The sequence below is a fragment of the Castor canadensis genome, chromosome 8 (assembly GCF_047511655.1).
Source record: "Castor canadensis chromosome 8, mCasCan1.hap1v2, whole genome shotgun sequence".
Classification (NCBI taxonomy): domain Eukaryota; kingdom Metazoa; phylum Chordata; class Mammalia; order Rodentia; family Castoridae; genus Castor; species Castor canadensis.
This window is the reverse complement of record NC_133393.1, coordinates 97,629,805-97,651,739: the sequence shown is the minus strand read 5'-3', so window position 1 is coordinate 97,651,739 and position 21,935 is coordinate 97,629,805. Positions and strand designations below refer to the sequence as shown.

The window sequence follows — 21,935 nt, the reverse complement described above, 5'->3', positions numbered from 1 at the left end:
TGAAGTTTCCAAGGACTAAGGCACTTGTGAGCTCTGACCAGCCTTGGCATCTGTTCATTGTGAGCTTTTTCCCAGTTGCCCCATGAGCACTGCTCCTTTCCAACAGGGCTGTTCTGCTGACACCATGATCCACATGGTGCTGCTGCTTTGCTTGGTCTTGTGGTCCCCGGTGATGGTGACTGCCTTCCCAAGAAATGCCCAGGGCAAGGCCCTGACCCTCCAGCCATCTTCCACAGAGACTGAGCATCCACCAAACATGGTGTCCAGTCATATCCCTCTCCCAGACCCCAGAACCTGCCAGAATCTCTTACACACAGTCCCTTCCTTAGCTCTGAGGGTGGCCCTGGAGGAGGCTGGCTGCCCAACTGAGGCCCACAATCTGCAGCTTCAGCTCACTAGGGTGGGAGGGAAGAATATCACTGAAACCCTCATCCATGAAAGCCAAAAGTACAATGAAGACAAAGGATTGACAATATCAAGTACAAATTGCACTAACAGTAAAACAATTGTGATTCTGAGGGATGTGGTAGTAATTCAGGGAAACAAATAAATCCAGCATGCAGCTACCCAACCTGAAGAATGGATGGATGATGACAAATATACTCATTGGGCTGACTGGTCTATTAGTTATCTTAGCTGGTGTTGAGTCTGCTGAAAAAAAAAATATTTCTCATGTGGTTGGCATCACAGTGCAAATTTTTACTGTCAACATCACCCGGAACTGCAAGTATCAGTCTTGAGAGTATATTGAAGAATTAGGCAACGAGCTGAAGAAGACCTCAAATTAAGAGCTCTGCTGGGCTCTATTGGCTCACGCCTATAATCCTAGTTACTCAATATGCAGAATTCAGAAGGATTGTGGTTTGAGGCCAGCCTAGGCAAATAGTTCCCGAGATGCTATCTCAAAAGCACCCAACACAAAAAGGGCTGGTGGAGTGGTTCAAGTGGGAGAGCACCTGCCTAGCAAGTGTGAGGCCCTGAGTGTTCTGACCCCAGTACCAAACACACACACACAAAAGAACACTTCACCCTCCCTCCCCCCAAAAAAGAAAACACTTCAGTCAGGTGCAGTGGCTCTCGTGTCTATAATCCCAGTTACTCAGGAGACGTAGATTAGGAGAATCGCAGTTTAAGGTCAACTGGGCAATAAACAAGTTAGTGAGACCCCCATCTCGACCAATAAAGGTAGGCATGGTAATGTGTGCCTGTCATTCCAGCTACAGGGGAAGCAGGTGGTCCAGGTTGGCCTGGGCAAAAAAACATGAGACCCTATTTTAAAAAGAACTAAAGCAAACAAAATTGTTGGGGGGTGGGGTGGGCAGGGCTTAAGTAGTAGGACACCTGCCTGGTAAGTGTGCAGCCCTGAGTTCAAACCCCAGTACCATTAAAAAAAGGAAGAAGAAGAAGCTGGGTGCCGATGGCTCATGCCTGTAGTTCTAACTACTCAGGAGGCAGAGATCAGGAGGACTGTGGTTCAAAGTCTTGAAAAAAACCCAACACAAAAAAGGGCTGGTGGAGTGGGTCAAAGTGTAGGCCCTGAGTTCAAACCCCACTGCTGCAAAAAAAAAAAAAAAAAAAAGAACCTTTCATTGTTCATGAACAACAACAATATAATCTACCAAGTGTTCCAAATCCTTTCAAGTCATTTATGGGGAAAATGATTCAGGCTTACTTCAAATATTCAATGATGACATCAATATTCAATAAGTGACATCTCCTTTCTCAGGACTATGTACAAGGATGGGACATGGTGAGTAGTTAGAAGTGTCAGATGGGACACATATATGCTCAATTTCATCCCTATGCGAAAACACATATGTGACTGGTGTTAGTTTTGCCTTCTCTCCTTAGTAACTACCAGTCCGTTTCCTAGCCCAGCCTGTTCTTTCAGTCATTAAATATTGCATATTTCATATGTACTATGCATAAGAGGTATTTTAACCTTTACTGATTTATTTTTCCTATACTAAAGCCCCAACTAGATGCCATAGCTTGCTAACTTTTTTTTTTTTTTTTGAGACAGGGTCTCACTATGTAGCCCAGGTTGACCTTTTTATTTTGTCTTTTTGGTGATACTGGGGTTTGAACTCAGGGTCTCACACTTGTTAGGCAGGCACTCTACCACTCTACCACTCCACCATCTGGGTATTTTCGAGATAGGGTCTCACATACTATTTTGCCCAGGCTGGCTTCGAACCTCGATCCTCCTAATCTGTGCCTCCTGAGTAGCTAGGATTACAGGCATGAGCCACTTGGCTTCAGCTGGCCTTCAAACTCAAGATCCTGCTGCTTCCGTTTCCAGAGTGCTAGGATTTGTAATTTGGCACCATACTGGTGCTAATTTAATTTTAACTTTAATTATTTATTTACTTAATTTTATTTATTTATTTTGAGGAACTGGGGTTTGAGTTCAGGGCCTCACACTTGCAAGGCAAGCACTCTATCACTTGAGCCACTCTGCCAACCCTTTATTTTTATTTATTTTTGGCAATACTGGGGTTTGAACTCAGGGCCTCATGCTTACTGAGCAGGTGTTCTTACTCCATGAGCCACTCTACTTGCCCACTAATTTAATTTTTAAATTGAAAAAAATGAAATGAGAGAACAATAAACATGTAATCACTCCTAATTCTGAATCTCCCTGGCTCCTATCATGAACAGGAGTATATAGAAAATTTCAAAGAACAAAGTCTTAGGTATTGAGGTTTAATATGTGACAAGGGGGCAAAGTTTGAGCAGCCAGTACAAATGGGTAAATATTTGCAGATATTACATCCCTTGTCAATCACAGGGAAGAACAAATATCTACTTTTCTCATGGGACACAGACGGGGCAAGACAGGATTCAGGAGTCACCAAACCTATCAAGGAGGTTTCACTTCTCAATGACTGGATTACGTGGTAATTTGGGGCCCCTATAAATGGGTGGAAATAAAAAAGGAAGCCCCTAGGACCTGAAAATGGAAGACATCAAATAGGAACAATGGGCATTTCCCACTTCCTAGGCCCTTAACTAAAAAGAACAAAAACTTGGAGGGAGGTGATAGGTGAGGTGTCCCCAGAGTGTTGGGGGGCCCTTTTCAGACTACAGTCCTTAGAGAAATATTTTGCATGTTTTGGGTTTCTCCCCTTCCTAGGGTACTCTGCTCCAGATATGCATAACCTCAGACTCATCATGATACCAGTTGAACTTTTTCTCTGCTATCTCCTGCTGTACCCTGTGGATGCTATTTCATATAGAGAGCAAACAAATGTCTCAGCGATGTATCTTCCTTCATCCTTGGAATCTCAGACACCTTCATCAGATCCCTTGTCCTGCCAGACCCTGCTCCCAAAGTCCCTGCCTGGCTTCACCCATATGTCCCCTCTACCCAAGTTCCTGGTAGGCCTGGCTCTAAGGAATGCCCTGGAGGAAGCTGGCTGCCAGGCTGATGCCTGGGCCCTGCAACAACAGCTCTACCGCTTGGGAGGTGTGAATGCTACACAGGTCCTCATCCACCATCTTCAAGGGCTCCAGAAAGGCGGAAGCACAAAGAGGGGAGTATCAGTGGAAGCCCTGACCTCTGCTCTGCAGCTGTTAGTCAGGGAACCGCCAGGCTCCAAGAGGGTCCAACGCTCCCTCCCCACTGTGGACTGTGAGAATGAGCAGGAACAGAGTGTGTACAATGTCTTACGACTGTTGCCGGGAGTGGGAACCTACTACAACCTGGGTACTGCTTTGTATTATGCTGTTCAGAATTGCTCTGAGAAGGCCAAGGAAAGAGGCCAAGAAGGTGCCATAGACCTAGGTTTTGACCTTCTGATGGCCATGGCAGAGGGACCTGCAGGTATAGTGATCAGTGCTGCACTTAAACCAGCACTGAAGGTTGGGGTTCAGCAGCTGATCCAGTATTATTATGATGAAAAAGAAGCAAACACCCCTTGGCCAGAGTATAGGAAAGAGTATTTGTGGGGCACCCCAGATGTGAATGACTTGGAAGAAACAGCTACCCTGAGTCCATTGGCATCAGAAAATTTAAGTACACCTGTCTCTTGGGGGTGGCTAGGCTTATTCAAGAGTTATGGGTGAGATCTGGGAGCTGGGAGTCTTGGAACATGAAAAGTGGTAGCCATAAAATGAATAAATGTAATATTCTGACAAGCTGTATCTGGTGTGCTCAAAATCCACACCTTTAAAGGGGGCGAATCTAAATCTCTGATTTCTTATGCAACAGGAAGGCCGCGCTATAAAATGTAGGAATTAAAAACGTTCAGGACTGGTGGAACAGCTCGAGTGGCAGAGCGCCTGCCAAGCAAGTTCAAGGGCCTGAGTTCAAGCTCCAGAACTACCAAAAAAAGAAAAAAAAAGAGAGATGGAATTTAAAATGTTCAGGTTTGGAGTCAGAAGATTTTGTTTTGAATCCAGGATCCACCTAGTGCCTCGGTGATCACTAACTAGTAATTTCTTCTTTGAAGCTCAGTTTTTAAATTTCTAAAATGGGGATAGTGGTTTTCACCTGAACAGGTTGTTGTAGGCATTAAAAACGATCCTATGAACCTAAAATGGTTATCATTGTACCCTCAATAAATAATTATTATTGTTTTTTATTACCTCAGCCCTCCCCTTCCTATCCTAGAGTGTCGAAATTCCGGTCCCACCCCTTCCTATCTAGTACCTCCACAGTCTAGCTAGTTTCGATTCCGCAGCCTGGTTGCGGGTTCTCGAAAATAAGCAGTTTCGGTCCTAGGCTAACTGAATTAATTGGATTCCCTCCCCTCGGAGTCACGGGGCGGGACTAACGTGAGCTTCTTCACCAATCACTGGAGCGGAAGGTGTGGTTTGGGCGCAGTTGGTCCCGCCCAGCAGGGAATACGGAGTTGTGGCGGCGCCAATGAGCTTGCGGCCTGGGGAAGGGCGTGGCTGAGTGGCCTTCAGAGCTGTGTTTGCGGGCGGAACCGTGAGCTCTTGTTTTGGCTGTGGACTCCAGTACGCTTTGGTGCGTCGGGTTCTAGACGCCTGCCGAAATCGTGGGCGGGGTGTGAAACCCTGGTATCTGAGCTTGGTTTAAGGACTGGAAGTCGCGCTCATAGCCACTGGAGGGAGCGGGTACCTCGACCCCAATAAGGTATCGGTGTTGAGAGGGTGTGCGGGGTAGGGGTGGAGGTGGGAGTTCTTCCCCTGGAAGGGCCAACCGACCTTAGGGGTTAAGCACGGGAGGAGACAGTTTCTGTCCACTGGTTAAAATAGGAGCTGTCAGCTGCTGAGTCCAGGATGTTCCCCTTCTGCCCAGCCTAACTACCCAAAAACCATAACGCCCCACCCCCGACCCCAAAATTCCCCTAAAGCCTCTGAGACTCGGAACATGGCATTGTAGCTCTGGTTCTGTCTTCCCCCAACCCAACATCCAAAGATTGGCATGATGTGTCATCTTTATTTATTATATAAAAAAGTCTGATGTACTGAAAAATGAAACTATTTGCTTAGGTTACATACAAAATCTATTTCAAAAAAGCTTGTTGAGTGCAAAACATGTGCCTAAGAGAGTGAGAGATAACTGGAGAAACAGTTATGTTGCAGCCCTTAACCTTAGTGTGCAATCCATTTGGGAAGACTAATTTCGTTTTATTAAAAAAAAATTTAAATCTCAATATTTACTTGCTGCCTTGCTTCTTTAACACTAGCCATTTAGAATTAAGTGGAAACTTGTCACATTTAAATTTTCTTTATCTTGTTTCTTAAAAGCAATACATTTACCTAATTCAAATTTTCAAGGGTAGAGGTTGTGACTCAAGTGGTAGAGTGCCTGTCTAGTAAGTGCAAGGCCCTGAGTTCAAACCTCAGAACTATCACCACCAAAACAAAAGAAAAAGGTTCAAGCATGGGACTGGGGATGTAACTCAGTAGTAGAGCACTTGCATAGCATAGGTGGAGTCCCAAAGCACTGAAAAAGAAAAAGTTGCTGAGCACCAATGGCTCACACCTGTAATCCTAGCTATTTGGAAGGCAGAGATCAGGAGGTTTGAGGTTTGAAGCCAGCTCAGGGAAATAGCTCTTGAAACCCTATCTCCAAAATACCCAACACAAAAAACAGTGCTGGTGGAGTAGCTCAAGTGGTAGAGTTCCTGCCTAGCAAGTGGGAGGCCATGAGTTCAAACCCCAGTACCACTGAGAAAAAAAAAAAATCAAAATCTGAGCTCTTCCTTGCTCCTACTTTTGGAGGTAGAAGGGCAGCTCATGTTAATTCATGCTTCTGGAAAAGACTCCCACCCTAACCATTTTTCTTTGTCCTGTAATAAAATCATATGTCCTTTTTAGAATACAGATGCGCATGTTCTTTTTGTTCCTTTAGGCCCAAGCTGCAACAGGGATAAATTCTAATTTCCATTTTAGAATGTTAGGGAGAAACAGAATGCCCAGCTTACCTGCTTGATAACAGGCAGGAAACAGTGTTGTGTGAACTTTCTGGGTCTTCACAAAATTGATAATTCACTTGGAGAGTCAGAGATTATCAGAGGTCATAAAAAGTCAAATCTTAGGGATTCAGTGGCCTTTTGCAGAGCATTTAGACATTTTCTGGAATGGAGTTCCTCCTTCCTACATGGTGGGCAGTTTGTAGGATATACTTGCCTTCCAAGGTTTCAGCTCCTAAAAAAGCTTTAGAATCAGCAAAGGTTGTAAATATTCAAGACCAACACTGATCTTTACTCCAGCACAAACAAACACAAATCCAGATGAATTTAAAATAATCGGGAGAGATAGTGGAAATGTTATTTGTTAATTGGATGATGGTATGTGAACAGTCCTTACACTACTCATTCTACTATGTGTGTTTGAAAATTATCATTGAGGGGCCAGGAGTGTGGCTCAAGTGACAGAGCACAAGGCCCTGAGTTCAAACTCCAGTACCACCAAAAAAGAAAGAAAGAAAAAAAAGAAAATTACCATTAAAACTAAAAGTCCCATATTAAATATCACTCCCTTGAAGAATATGCACCAAACTCAAATAGTGGTTACTTTTGAAGAAGAACAGGGACTGAAGGACTGTTGGGGGTGGGAGAGTCAATGTAAGCTTTAGTATTTTCTGTATATTTTGCTTCTATAATTGAAAGTACTTTAAATTAGTAGTAATAAACAATCACAAAACTATGGGTGATTTAGGCCAACAAAATATCCAATTGTGAACCTTCGTCCTTTCAACTCAGAGCCCAAATGGCACAGTGGCTGATGCTGCAGAATCTTGACAGACCCTTTCTGGACCAGCTACACCATCTCTACTCACAAAGCCTCCTGCCAATGGATATTCGGCAGCACTTGGCTGCCTGGATTGAAGACCAGAACTGGTGAGGGCTTCAGGAGTTAGGGGGGTGAAGAAAGTGGTTCCTTTCTTCTGAGCTCCCAGAATCCTAGAGATAGCCTAGAAGGATTTGGACAGCCTTAGAAGCTGACTAAATGACTAATCCTTGTCATTCCTGGTTCCCAGGAAGGAAGCTGCACTAGGCAATGATAATTCCAAGGCCAACCTGCTGTTCTTCCACTTTCTGGACCAATTGAACTATGAATGTGGCCGCTGCAGCCAGGATCCTGATTGCTTGTTGCTACAACACAACTTGCGAAAATTCTACCGAGACCTTCAGGTACTTGAAGGAATTGGGAATTATAGGGTAGGATTGGCAACAGGGTGTAGAGTAAGGTTTAGGATATGGAACAGTACCAGGAGGTGCAAAGGGAGTAAGGCAGACCTGAGAAAAGGGTGACAGAGTCTAGACTTGGGTGATCACTGGCAAAGAGAAAGACTGAGTCTAGATGACACTATGGGGAAATACTGGAGACATTGGAGGGAGGGCTTAGGGTGGCACTTACTGAAGGTGGTTGAATTAGATCAATCTAATCTAAGTGTTTTCCTACTTAGGCCTTTCCCCAGGGTTCTACCCAGTTGGCTGAGATGATCTTTAATCTCCTTCTGGAAGAACAAAGAATTCTGAATCAGGCTCAGAGGGTTCAACTAGTGGTAAGAATAATTTGGTGGTGATATTGGAAGCTCCTGGAATAGAAAGGGACCATGGAAAGGACTCTGGAAATTTGTCTCCAAGCAGGATCCCCCTACATCCTACAGTGTAATTTCGGGCCTGAATTGTAGGGACGAAAGATCACTGTTGAAATGTGCTCAGAGTCTCTTATTTCAGGAGCAAGGCAAGCCAGATCTTGAAGCACCTGTGGAAAGCCAACAGCTTGAGATTGAATCCCGGATCCTGGATTTAAGAACTATGATGGAGGTTGGTCAATGTGCCAGTTATTGGGGTGAGTTTAGGCAGGGCTGAATCTTCCTTCTCCCTCAGAAGCAGCCTCATTGGGGTCCCATCCTCTTTACAGAAGCTGGTGAAATCTGTCAGGCAACTGAAAGACCTGCAGGATATCTTCAGCTTCCGATACACAATTCTTAACCAAGGTAGGAAGCACACAGAGGGGTGAGAGAAAGACATGTGCCTTCTGGGAGGCCAAACATGGAGAACAGTAGGGGAAATCTCCAGTGAGCAGTAGTGACTTTTGGCCACATATCACTAACTATAGTGTTACTGCTATGCAAAGCTAAAAGTGCCAGGGTATGTTGTGAAGGTTGGGTTGGAGGTGTAGTCGAGGGACAGCTAGTGACTATTGGAGGAAATGTGTAGAAAACTTCCTTAGCAGGTTGAGAGGGCTTCTGGTTCATTCAGGTTTTTGTCCAAGGACCCCCATGTGTCTGTGGTTGGTTTGGTTTTCCCTTATTCCTCCTCCAAAATTTCCCCTTCTTGACTCTGACTAAGTGAGACTTATGCCAGGTAAGAGAGGAAAAGGAACCCCTTGTCTAACTACTGCTCTTTCCATTCAGGGAAGACACCCTCTGGACACCCCCACTGGAGCAAAGAGCATCAGCTTGTGCAGAAAACTGCTAATGAATTGGACAAAAGGAGAAAGGTGGGAGGCAGAGGATGGAGGGAGTGGGCAGCAGGGAACTGAGAATACAGAGGGGTTTGGGGGCCCTGGGCCCTTAGCCTTGTGCTTTTTCTCCTCACCATCAGTTGGATGATAAAGGGTAATGCTAAGAGGTACTTAGCACTCACATTATCTCTCCTAGGAGGTACTGGATACCTCCAAAGCACTGGTAGGCCGGTTAACTACCCTAATCGACCTACTGCTGCCAAAGTTGGATGAGTGGAAAGCCCAGCAGCAAAAATCCTGTATTGGTGCCCCACTGGACCATGGGTTGGAACAGCTGGAGAAATGGTGAGAGAACATATATTTCCCCCAGTCCTCATGCACACTCCAACCCCAGTCCTAGCCACTCTTTGTATTTTGTAAGTTGTAGTTCCTGTATATAGCAAGTGATACTGTTCTTACTAGTCTCTGCTGCCCTTGTCTGGCTATAGCTATATTCTGCTTTTTATCCTTACAACTCAGGGAGCCCAGAACACAGTCTTTGCTTTGGTGAAAGTAATGGATTAATCAACAATCTGGTCTCTCCTTCCTCTTTTTTTTTTTTTTCTTTTGTTGTTGTTTTTTTGAGATGGGGTCTTGCTCTGTTGCCCAGGCTGGTCTTAAATTCCCAGGCTCAAGTGATCCTCCCCATCTCATCCTGTAAAGTAGTTGGAGCTACAGATGTGCACCACTGCCCCCAGCCTTCTCTTCCTTTTTCAGTCATCCAAGAAACATCTTTAAAAACAAAGCTGCAATGAATACAGTACCAAAGAAGGAAGAGAAGGAAAGAGGGAAAAAGAGGGAGGGAGAGGATGAGTGTGAGCCAGGGATATAGCTCAGTGGTAGAGTCCTTGCCTAACATGTGTGAGACCCTGAGTTTGATCCCCAGCACAGCTTAAAAAAGAAGGGAAAAGACAATCATACTGTTCATACTATCTTGAAACCTGTGGGTATTTTTCTATACATAGCTCTATATATTTTGGTGTTACTAGCGTTTGCTTTCTGGGCAGGCATGTTACCATTTAAGCTATTGTGGGTATTTTTTTTGAAAACTTAGTAATATATTTACCCATTACTACTGATAATGGCTACATAATAGCTCTCTATATGTGGGTAACATAATTTAATGAACTATTTTGGGGCACTTAGGTTAATTTCAATGTCTTGTTATTTTTCCCAGTAAACTATTTTATATTAATTTAATTGTGATGTGGAAAAAATGACTAATATGTTCTTTAACATACTTGAAAATATTCTTTTAAATTCATTATAGACTAAATTTCAAAGACATGCCACTTTCTAGCAAGAGCAAAAGAATGAGATCCTAAATTCAATCCAAAGGCTGGATGCAGGTGTATACTTGTAATCTTAGCTACTTGGGAGGATCTCGGTTCGAGACCAAAAACACCAATTCTTTGTATGTTTATCTTCATTTCCTTAGGATATAGCCTAGAAACAGCATACTGCAAGAACTGGGAATGTAGCTCAGTAGAGCATTTTTCTTTTTTTGGTGGTACTGGGGCTTGAACTCAGGGCCTTGCACTTGCTAAGTAGGTGTTCTCATGTTCTCAGCATGAAGCCCTTGTTTTAACACTTGGCACCAAAAAAGAAATAGAATATTGTAAAACGTATGCACTTTATTTGAGGCTTTAAAAATGATAGTTCCACAGCCAGGCATGATGGTACATTCCCAGCACTCAGGTGGTGGAAGTAGGAGAATTGTGAGTTTGAGGACAGCCTGGAGTACATAGACTTTGTTAAAAAAAAACAAAACAAAAGCAGCCAGGCACTGGTGGCTCACACCTTTAATCCTAGGTACTCAGGAAGCAGAGATCAGGAGGATCATGGTTCAAAGCCAGCCAGGGCAAATAGTTTTTGAGACCCTATCTCAAAAAACCCTTCACAAAGATAGGACTGGCGGAGTGGCTCAAGGTAAAGGCCCTAAGTTCAAGCCCCAATACTGCCAAAAGAAGAAGAAGAAAAAAAAAAAAAGACTGAGTTTGTTGGCTGTAATCCCAGGTAGTTGGTAGGATCACAGTTCAAAGCTAGCCTGGGCAAAAAGTTAGTGAGCCCTCCATGTCAACAAACAAACTGGGTATAGTGTTACACATCTGTAATCTCAGGTACTCCAGAGGTTATTGGTAGGATTGTGGTCTGAGGCTGGCCCTGGCAAAAGCGTGAGACCCTATCTGAAAAGTAACTAAAATAAAAAGGGCTAGATGTGTGTCTCAAGTAGGACCTGAGTTCAAACCCCTGTACTTGCAAAGGGAAATAACAAACAAACATAAAATTAAAAAAAAAAAAATTCCAAACTGCCTCCCAAAAAATTTGTCCCAATATGGTTTCTCATATATAGTTTGTAATTGTTTTCCTGTGACTACATTGCTTATTATCATTTAGAGGCAGTAAAGTATGGTAGTTAAGATATGGGGTCAGGGGCTAGGGATGTGGCCAAAAGGTAGTGTGCTTGCCTATCATTTGCCAGTTCACGGATTGACCCCCAGCACTACCAAAAAAAAAAGTTTGAGTTCTGTAGCCACACTGCCTGGGAACACACAAAAGCTTCATCTCACTGGGTACCAGTAGCTCACACCTGTAATCCTAGCTACTCAGGAGGCAGAGATCAGGAGGATCATAGTTCAAAGCCAGCCCTGGCAAATTGTTCCATGAGACCCTATCTCGAAAAAACCCTGTGCAAAAAAGGGCTGGTGGAGTGGCTCAAGGTGTAAGCCTTGAGTTCAAGCCCCAGTATGACAAAACAAACAAACAAACAAACAAAAGCTTTATCTCTGACTAGTTGAAGGGCCTTCAGCTAGTCACTTAACCTCTTCTGTGCTCCAGTTTTTTTTTTTTTTTTTCTGGCAGTACTGGAGCTTAAACACAGGGCCTCATGCTTGCTAGGCAAGCAGTCTACCACTTGAGCCACTCCAGCCCAGTTGTGAGGATGAAATGCATTATATTAGTATGTATAAAACATGAAGTATAAATCATACATAGCAAGCAGTCTATTAAAGTTAACTGTCATTATGTTAATAAACCTTTTATCACTGAAAATGGCTTTGATTTTCATCTCTTGGATTATGAATCATGTTGGAAAATCTGTTATATGCTTCTTTTTCTTCTTTTTGCTTTTTAACTGCAGTTAGTTTCTGACTTTCTATATAGCTAAAGGAGAGCCCTCAGAACCACGATAGAGGCTCAGGGGACTCATGGTTTCCCTCTCTGGATTTTGTCACCCAGGTTTACAGAAGCAGCAAAGCTGTTGTTTCATCTGCGGCAGTTTCTTAAGCAGCTAAAGGAATTGAATCGCATGGTTAAATATGAGGGTGATCCTTTTAAAAAGGGGGTGGACCTGCAGAAGGCCCAAGTCACAGAATTGCTACAGCGTCTCCTCCACAGGTCTGGTGTCCAGGGAGGTGCCTGGGGGAGAGGAGGTGTAAGAAATCAGAGGGAACATTCTTAGAGAACTGAGCTATGTATTCTATCTACACCTCTCTCTCTTTCCAGAGCCTTTGTGGTTGAAAAGCAGCCCTGCATGCCCCAAACTCCCCATCGACCCCTTATTCTCAAGACGGGGAGCAAGTTCACTGTCCAAACAAGGTTGGCATTTCAGAACTCTTGCTTCCTTTTTCCTGCCCTTCACTGTGCTTTTTCTGGCTTTACAGATCTTCCTGCTGTTTTCCTTTTCTTCTCTCTTTCCCCTTGACTCACCTATGTCCTCTAATCCTTTCCCATATGTTTTTTTCAAGCATCTGGCATATTCATAAGGTTGAGATTGACCACTTTATCCCACCCATCTCCTATCCTTCCAGGCTGCTGGTGAGACTCCAGGAAGGCAATAAATCTCTGATGGCGGAAGTCTCCATTGACAAGTCAGTTGGGACATGTGAAGGGTATGAAGGAGTGGCCAGGACATGTGCTGTTGGGGTGGAAGGGTACTCAGTCTCAGTCATGGAACTGTCTTCTTCCCCCTTCTGTTCCTACCTTACAGAAATAATAACTCCCCTCTCTTGAGCACTTACTATTTGGCATTGGTATGTCAAGTACTCAGACAATTTTAAGAGCAACCCATGAGTGAGGTATTACCAACATACTATGCAAGCAAGGAAACAAACTCACTGGGACTCAGTCTCATCTTTAAGGCCATATAGCTAGTGAGCTGCATGCAGGTTTGAACTCAGGTCTAGACTGCCTTCCTAATGTCTATCCTCTTGCACCTTGCAATGATTTTTTTTTTTTTTTTGTATTTCTTTTCAGGAATCCTCCTCAGTCACAAGGGTAGGTGCCTGACAAGGACACTTTGAAATGCTTGTGCACTGCACTGCATGCGTGACCTGCACAACCACATTTGGCAGCCTTGGTGGGAGCACAAAAAGGAGGGAGGGAATTTGGGACATGAACAAAGGGTAGGTCTGAAATGAAGTGGAATTTTTTTTTTTTTTGGCAGTACTGGGGTTTGAACTCGGGGTGCTCTATCACTTAAGTCACACCCTAGCCCCCTGCTGAGTTTTTTTTTTTTATTTATTTTTTATTTTTCTCCCTCCTGCCCCCATCCCCCCTGCTGAGTTTTAAAAATAACTCTGCTCTTTCCATGTATCCTCCTATCTCCTGGAACAGCTTCCGGAAGTTCAACATTCTGACCTCAAACCAGAAAACTTTGACTCCCGAGAAGGGACAGAGGCAGGGCTTAATTTGGGATTTTGGCTTCTTGGTAAGAAAAACCAGTAACTTGAGCTTGTGTTCCAAAGGAACAAGGGAAGAGGAAGCTTTTGGCAACACAGGGACCCCCAGTCTAGCATTTTTTTTCCTTACTCTCAATTCATAGACGCTGGTGGAGCAACGTTCTTCTGGTTTCGGAAAGGGCATCAATAAGGTAAGGCCGGCAACTTGCCAAAGCCATAAGTAAGGCTGGGGACTTGCCAAAGGACCCTCTTACCATGTCTCTGATCATTACAGGGGCCAATGTCTGTGACAGAGGAATTGCACATAATCAGCTTCACAGTTGAATATGTCTACCAGGGTCTGAAGATGGAGCTGAAAGTGAGTAAAGAAAAGCAGGGAAAGATGAAACAGATTTGGAAGAAGTCATGGGGAGGGATAAATGGAAGCCTCTCAGAATATCACCCCCTGCCCCTACCAACTGTCTTCTACTAAAAGCATCACATCCCTGGCTCCTGTCTTCTCCCCAGACCGACACTCTCCCTGTGGTGATTATTTCTAACATGAACCAACTCTCCATTGCCTGGGCCTCCATTCTCTGGTTCAATCTGCTCAGCCCAAACCCCCAGGTAGGAGAGGACGGGTAGAGGGAAGGGTGTGTGGAAGCTTGGTGGGAAGGGCTGCCTCTAAGCCATTCTGCCCTCCTCCCATTCCTGCAGAACCAGCAGTTCTTCTCCAATCCCCCGGATGCTCCCTGGAGTTTGCTGGGCCCTGCTCTCAGTTGGCAGTTCTCTTCCTATGTTGACCGAGGCCTCAATCCAGAGCAGCTGGGCATGCTGAGGGACAAGCTCTTTGGTACACATCTCCTCCTTTTCTCTCAGGCTTTCCCTAGACTTAGTCTGCCCCTGCCCTGTATCTTTATATATCCCAGGAAGCCTACCTGGCCTTGCCTTCTTCAGTCATCTGAACCATTTGTGGCTATCTGTCCCCCAGGACCGAACTGTAGAATGGAGGATGCATTGTTGTCCTGGACTGACTTCAGTAAGGTAATTCATGGCATCCTGTATAGCTAGATCTAGCCCCCAATCCCAATATTGGCCCTTCCCCCATCATTCCTTCCTCACACCAGCGGAAACTCCACATCTCTTCCCACCTTCCCACTCCTCTTCCAGCGAGAGAGCCCCCCTGGCAAGATACCATTCTGGACATGGCTGGACAAAATTCTGGAGCTGGTGCATGACCACCTGAAGGATCTCTGGACTGATGGGTAAAGTGTTGGTCAGCCTTCCCATCCTCATGGTTTATTCTAGACTCAGGAGTGGACTCTGTGCACCCAATGTGGCAAATAGGGAGAGAGCAAAAACCTGTGCAAGATCACATTTGTTATAGTAGCTGTGGTCAGCATTGGTCAAGTCTCTATGTGTTTCAGAGCCTGTTGGGTGCTTTCATGAATTCTCTCATTTAATCCTAACAACCAGGAACTGGGGATGTAGCTCAGTGGTAGAGAACTTCCCTAGTAGAAACCCTGAGTTCAATTTCTAGCACAGCAAAAATAAATAAAAATAAAAACTCCTGCCAGGCACCAGTGGCTTATGCCTATAATCCTAGCTACTCAGGAGGCAGAGATCAGGAAGATTGTGGTTCAAAGCCAACCCAGGCAAATAGTTCATGAGACCCTATCTCAGAAAAACCCATCACAAAAAAGGGCTGGTGGAGTGGCTCAAGGTACAGACCTTGAGTTCAAGCTCCAGGTACACAAAAAAAGAGAAAAAAAAAAAAAACAGCTCTTTGGGTTGTGGGCATGGCTCAAGTGGCAGAGTGCCTGCCTAGCAAGTATAAGGCCCTGAATTCAAACCCCAATACTGCTCCCCTATCAAAAAAAGGAAAAGAAAAAGAAAAACAAATTGCATAATTCTTATAACTGTTCTGAATGGTGGGTGTTGCCAACTTCATTTCATTTCAAGTGAGAAAACCCAAGTCTTAAAGAAGTTAAGGAACTTACCTAAGGGACAGGGCTGGGATTTAAACCCAGGCCTATGTAACTCCAAGGTTGTGTTTTCTTCATCATGTGGCCTGAGGATATACACATCGATACAAGTTGTTTTTTATTTGTGTGGTGTCACTGAATCCTCCCACTTCTTCAAACCAGGAGGGGACAAATATTGTCACTAAAGTGAGCTTAGCCAAGATAGAAAAGTTTGTAAGTAACAGAGATGGGGCCAAAACCTGACACTCATTTCCATACAAGAGGAATAGGGATCAGTGGGGTCTCAAAACTGCTCTCTCTGCATTAGACGCATCATGGGCTTTGTGAGTCGGAGCCAGGAGCGCCGGCTGCTGAAGAAGACCATCTCTGGCACCTTTCTACTGCGCTTCAGTGAATCTTCAGAAGGGGGAATTACCTGCTCCTGGGTGGAGCACCAGGAAGATGGTCAGCTACTGTGCCCTGCCATTCCCACAGCCTGTGCTTTCCTCTTGGCTCACTTTCTGCCCCTCTGCCTGCCCTTGGCTATCCCAGCTTCCTGGGCTTTGTCCTGAGTCCTGCAGTAGCTTTGGGGTTGCACAGCCATGGTAGAGAGCTTCAGGGCCAACCTCTACTCTCTAGCTTATCTGTTCCTACATCTACTCTCCAGATAAGGTACTCATCTGCTCTGTGCAGCCTTACACCAAGGAGGTGCTGCAGTCACTCCCACTGACAGAAATCATCCGCCACTACCAGCTACTTACTGAGGAGAACATCCCAGAGAACCCATTGCGCTTCCTCTATCCCCGAATCCCCCGTGATGAGGCGTTTGGGCGCTACTATCGGGAAAAAGGTGAGTTTCCTTGACATACTTCGTTGCTAGATTGCAAGGATCTCCAGATGTCTATAAATCCAACACCTTCATTTCAAACACAGAAACAGTGATATCTAGAGAAGCTAAGTGATTTGTCCACTGGACATACTAGTCAGTGGGGAGATGGGATTGTCAGGACTATCTGCACTAGGGGAGCCTTGGGCTATGTGTCTAACACAATATCCCTCACCTCCTGTGTATGTCCCCACAGTTAATCTCGAAGAACAGAGGAAGTATCTGAAGCATAGGCTCATTGTAGTCTCTAACAGGTGAGACATGAACTCTTCACCTATCCTCCTCAGTCTTTTTTGCCTGATACAGTAACTTTACCTCCCCAATTCCAGTCCCTCCAGCCTTCCATTCTTACTGGCCCTCTAGCTTTTTTGTTTTAATCTCCCTCCTCTCTTATTTTCCTGCTGCCATACTGAGGTTGTTTCCAGTGGGGCTCCCCATTAATAATGATTGTAATCGGTGGTTTTTATGGGCACCTATCTGATGCCAAACATGGTACAAAATTTTCTAAAAGCATTTTTTCCATTTAATCCTTATGAAGATGCATTGTGGTAGGTAATAATAATGGCCATATTTATTTTTTATTGCCAGGCACTGGGCTAAATGCTTTGGTTTTTTTCTCATTTTGTTGAATCTTCACAGTTGTCCTGTGAGGTAGTCACTGTCACTGTCTTGGGCTGAGGTTTAGTGTGGTAGGTACCTGATGAATAAATGATCCAGTTTGTCAGACTCTAAAGACCTGCTTTTTAAAATAAGTTTTTTTTTTTTTTTTTTTTTTTTTTTTTAGGGCTAGGGCATGGTTCAAGTGGAAGAGTACCTGCCTTGCAAGCATAAGGCCCTGAGTTCAAACCCCAGGAGTGCCAAAATAATAATAATTTTTTATTTTTAGTTGACACATATTTTGGGATACAGTGTAATAATTTGATACATGTACACAGTATATTGATCCAAGTATGGTAATTAGCATTTGTAAATATTGCTGCAACAAACATGGAAATGTGGATATTATTTTGATATACTTATCTCATTTCCTTTGGAAATATACCCAGTAGTCATCTGGATCATATGGTAGTTCTATTTTTGGTTTCTTGAGGAACCTTCATACTGTTTCAGAGTGAAGAGTCTATAATAATGGCTATACTAATTTACAGTCCCATCAAGAGTATACGACAGTTCCCCTTTCTCCACATGCTCACCAGCATTTGTTATTTTGTGTCTATGATTATAGTTTTTAATTATATTAATTATGATTAGCTACTTATAATTCTCACTGGTGTGAGATGATGTCCCATTGTGGTTTTGATTTGTATTTCCCTAATGATTACTTACGCTGAGAATTTTTTCATATACTTCCTGGCCATTTGTATGCATTGTTTTGAGAAATGTCTCTTTTGGTCTTTGGTTCAAGTATGCAGGATGGCACACACTTGTAATCAGGAGACTGAGGCAGGAAGGTCTCAAGTTCCAGTCTAGCATGGGCTACATAGGGAAACCCTGGGTCAAAAAAAAACAAAAACAAAAAATGCACAAATTTTTGGTCCATTTTGTTTTATTTTATTTTGGTGGTATTGAGGATTGAACTCAGGGCCTCATGCAAGCAGTACACTATTTGAGCCAGACTCCTAGTCCTTTGGTCCATTTTTTTTTTTTTTTGTGGGACTGAGGTTTGAACTCAGGGCTTCACGCTTACAAAGCAGGTGCTCTACCTGCTTTGAGGACTAGCCACGTCTCTAGTCCATTTTGCTTTGGTTATTTTGGAGATGGGATTTCATGAACTGTTTGCCCAGGCTGGCCAGGAACCTCCATCTTCCCCTTCTCAGCCTCCCATGCTGGTGGCATGAGTCACCAGCACCCAGCTCCTTTGATCCATTTTAAAGTCAGATTATTTGCTTTTTTGCTATTGAGTTTTTGAGTTCCTTATATAACTTGGATATTAATCCCTTGATGAATTGTTTGCATATATTTTCTCCCCCCTATTCTGCAGGTTGTCCATTAACTGTTGCTTTTTTTGTTTTGCTATATTGGAGTTTGAACTCAGGGCTTCATGCTTACTAGGCAAGTGCTTTACCACTTGAATCACTCTACCAGCCCTTTTTTGTGTTGGATATTTTTGAGATAGGGTCTTGTGAACTATTTGCTCAAGCTAACCTCATGTTGCAATCCTGTCAATCTCAGCCTCCCGAGTAGTTAGGATTACAGGCGTGAGTCGCCAGTACCCACCCAGCCTGTAGTATGTTTTGAGGTCTGGTGTTTTATGCCTCTAGTCCAGCTTTTGTTCTTCTTGCTCAGGATTTCATGATCAGCTATTTGGGGTCTTTTGTGGTTCCATATGAATTTTATGATTTTTCTACTTCTGGAAAGAATGTCATTGGTTTTTGGGGAGTGGAAATTGAACTAAGGGCCCCAGGTTTGCTAGGTAGGTGCTCTACCAGTTGAGCCACACCCCCAGTCTTTTTACTTTTAATTTGTTTTTCATTCTGTGCAAAGACTTTTGCTAACTTTGCCTGGGCTGGCCTCAAACCCTGATCCTCCTACCTTTACCTCCTGAGTAGCTGGGATTACAGTCATGTACCACCATGACTATGGGTATTTTGATGGGGTTGCATTAAATCTGCAAATCACTTTGGGTAGTATCCAAAACCCTGCTTTTAACCCTCCTATCAACTCTCAAGAATTATTATGTACTGTGGTTCCTATCTACAAATGATAATTCTGAGCCTCAGAAAGGTTAAGTAATTTGCCTACGGTCACTCTGCTAGTAAATGAGAGGATTCAAACTTTAGCAAGCCTAATTCCAAAGACCATACTTTCCACCTCTCTGCCCCGCTGCCTTCTTGGACTGGAGAGATAGCCTCTGCTTGCTGTACCATACCCCGCTTCTCCTCATCCACTGAGCCCTGTCCCTTCATCTCTCTTGGTATATCTAGACAGGTGGATGAGCTGCAACAACCACTGGAACTTGAACTGAAGCCAGAACTGGAGCCATTAAATTTGGAGTCAGGGCTGGCACCAGAGCCAGAGCTAGGGCTGGACCTGGAGTTAGGACCATTGCTGGAGGCAAGGCTGGACCTGGGTGCAGAGCTGGAGCACAAGCTGGAGCCCTTGCCAGAGCCCAAACTAGACCTGGTCTTACAAAGAATGCCAGAACCAGACCTGAGACCTGTATTACAGCCAGTGCTGGAGCCAGATTTGCCCTGTGACCTGCGACACTTGGATACTGAGGGAATGGAAAGTAAGTGGTGGGACAGGACTAGGGAACAGGGTACACTCCCTTTCCTAGTTCTCTTCCCTCACCTATTACAGAAAGGGCGAACTACAGGCTCCTCATTAGAGAGAAGTTTCTTTCCTTTCCTTTCTCTAGGAAATACACATGCCTCCCCTTACCTACCCTGTTCGTCCAGTCCCGAAGGCTCCCCTCAGGGCCATTCCTGCCATGCTCCCTCACTTTCCCTGCTGGGTTGGGAACTCCCAACTTAGATCAGGGTCTAACATTTCTCTCTTCATTACCTAGTCTTCAGAAACTGTATAAAGATTGATGATATCATGCCACATGGTGACCCGCTGTTGGCTGGCCAGAACACGATGGATGAGGCTTACATCTCCTGCCCCAGCCATTTCGACACAGATGAACCCTTGATTACTTCTGATTACTAGGACTACATTTCTTGTTATTTCTATATCTTTTGCCCCTCTTTCCTCCCCCATCATGATGGTGCTCTCCAAGGATGGAAATCAGACATTCTAAGGTAGATTAACCATGAGGTTGAGAGTGAGAAGTGAAAGCACAATATGGGTATGAAAGGGGCACCAAAGACTCAGAACAGATGCTAGCCATAGTTCTGAATAGGATCCCGGAGGCTGTCTGCTCTCTTGGGAGGTATAGGGGTCCTAAGGGTAGGCCAGGACGGTTGGGAGGTTCTTGAAGGGCCCAGGGCAGTAGCTTCTTTTCAGTATGAAAGGATTTCAATATTTTAATAGTTGGTAGGGTGGGGAGCACAGACACAAGATAGAATTCCGTATTTCTCTGTGTCCCTCTCCCTCTCCTTTCCCCCTTTCTCCCCTCCTCACTTTTGTCTCTTTCTTTCTCTTTTTTTTGTCTCTCTGCTGGGTATTATCAAACCCAGGGCAAGTGCTCTTACCACTGAGCTATACCCCTAGCCCTTCATTTCTTTCTCTGGTTCCTTCATGTCTAGTATAACCTTTTTCTTTCTTCTTCCCTTCACTCCATTCCTAACTCCAGTCCTAAATTTCTTCTTTTCATTTAGGGACTGAGCACTTTCTGTCTTAGCCCACCATGTGAAGCTCTGCCCTGAGGAAGGGTGTAGGAGATAGAACTCTTTTTTCCAGTCTCCTGCTCTTCTCTGCCCCATAAACTGCCTACATCCATTCCTTATAAAATAATCCTGCCACTATAATGTGGCAGCAAAACTTTGCACGCTACTTTAGGCTGCTTAGTCTCCACCTCCCCAGGCTTAAGAGACAAAGCACTCCTGGAGGCTGGGGTGGAGGGTTACTGGGAATTTGAGAATTGCTTTTTTTATAGTATTAGGTAGAATTTGGTGTTTTTATAAGAGAAAGAAAAGCACTGGGTCTTAGCTAGTTTACTAATAAGATATCATCCCTTCTTTTGTACAATACATTGTTTACCTGAAAAGAAGATTTTTCTATTCCTTGAGTGTGGGCCAAATTCTTGAAGGCTTCTGATAAGGCTCTGGGCATTCTCATACCTTAGCCATTCCTGGGGATCCCTAAGGGCAACTGCCATTGCTCTAAGGTGTGTTTCTATGTAACTTGAGATGTAAACAAAAGTTAGGCCCTGCACATGTGGCTGTTCAGTCCTGTTCAGAAATGGGCCTTTTTGAGCATAAGTGACTAATAAACTTTGTGCTGACCTGGAAGTATCTTATCTCAGAATTTCTTTACTTCTCTGCTCACAAATACTAATGTCCTTAAGGACATCAACATCAAATCATGGCCTCTCTTCCACCTGCTCTACTGTGCTCTGCCTGCCATGTTTCTTCTTCCCTCCCTATTTGGAGCAGTCCTTTCTGCCCCTTAGACTGTTGGGTGGGGGAGGTAATTACATAATTGTCACTCAGTGGGTTGGTGTTAAAGCCAAGACATAAAAACCCAGATCTGTCTGATTCCAAGCCTTCCTCTCTGTTTTTTTTTTTTTTGCAGTACTGGGGTTTGAACTTAGGGCCTACACCTTGAGCCACTCCACCAGCCCTTTTTTTGTGATGGGTTTTTTCAAGATAAGGACTGGCTTCAAACTGCAATCCTTCTGATCTCTGCCTCCTGAGTAGCTAGGATTATACAGGCATGAGCCACCATGCCCTGCTATCTTTGGTTTTTGAGACAGAGTCTTGTTAAGTAGCCCAGGCTGGCCTAAAACTCACAATCCTCCTGTCTTTACTGGGATTACAGAGATGCATCACCACACTCAGCAAAGTCCACACTTTTTTGAGATAAGCAAAGGAAATAATCACTAGCCAC

At 44.2% G+C, this 21,935-nt stretch overlaps 2 protein-coding genes across 5 annotated transcripts; both read left to right on the top strand.

The window, feature by feature from the left end:
- Positions 1 to 2,791: 2,791 nt before the first annotated feature.
- On the top strand, positions 2,792 to 4,146 carry Apof (apolipoprotein F). The gene is made up of 2 exons (XM_020163219.2): positions 2,792 to 2,900; positions 3,137 to 4,146. The coding sequence occupies exons 1-2, from the start codon at positions 2,885 to 2,887 to the stop codon at positions 4,066 to 4,068; spliced, it is 948 nt and encodes a 315-aa protein (XP_020018808.1). The 5' UTR covers positions 2,792 to 2,884; the 3' UTR covers positions 4,069 to 4,146.
- Positions 4,147 to 4,298: 152 nt separating this feature from the next.
- On the top strand, positions 4,299 to 21,337 carry Stat2 (signal transducer and activator of transcription 2). Of its 4 annotated transcripts, none has more exons than XM_020163272.2 (24): positions 4,299 to 5,104; positions 7,182 to 7,319; positions 7,460 to 7,613; positions 7,889 to 7,987; positions 8,163 to 8,252; positions 8,350 to 8,425; positions 8,846 to 8,931; positions 9,092 to 9,240; positions 12,172 to 12,330; positions 12,439 to 12,531; positions 12,744 to 12,803; positions 13,189 to 13,209; positions 13,549 to 13,642; positions 13,757 to 13,804; positions 13,888 to 13,971; positions 14,121 to 14,219; positions 14,310 to 14,445; positions 14,584 to 14,636; positions 14,763 to 14,857; positions 15,885 to 16,021; positions 16,224 to 16,406; positions 16,639 to 16,696; positions 19,367 to 19,671; positions 19,951 to 21,337. In XM_020163272.2, exons 2-24 carry the CDS (start codon positions 7,189 to 7,191, stop codon positions 20,091 to 20,093), a joined length of 2,553 nt encoding a protein of 850 aa, XP_020018861.1. In that variant the 5' UTR covers positions 4,299 to 5,104; positions 7,182 to 7,188; the 3' UTR covers positions 20,094 to 21,337. The 4 variants fall into 4 exon arrangements, with proteins under 4 accessions (XP_020018861.1, XP_020018860.1, XP_073939745.1 ...); XM_020163271.2 differs by having other exon boundaries at positions 12,744 to 12,824; XM_074083644.1 differs by lacking the exon at positions 13,189 to 13,209.
- Positions 21,338 to 21,935: the final 598 nt, after the last annotated feature.

Bases quoted from the DNA above. Each gene is read 5' to 3' on its own strand.
- Stat2 (XM_020163271.2), top strand. From the start codon at position 7,189: ATGGCACAGTGGCTGATGCTGCAGAATCTTGACAGACCCTTTCTGGAC. The intron at 14,858-15,884 runs GTAAAGTGTTGG...TCTCTGCATTAG, and splicing joins AAGGATCTCTGGACTGATGG to ACGCATCATGGGCTTTGTGA. The intron at 16,407-16,638 runs GTGAGTTTCCTT...ATGTCCCCACAG, and splicing joins GCGCTACTATCGGGAAAAAG to TTAATCTCGAAGAACAGAGG.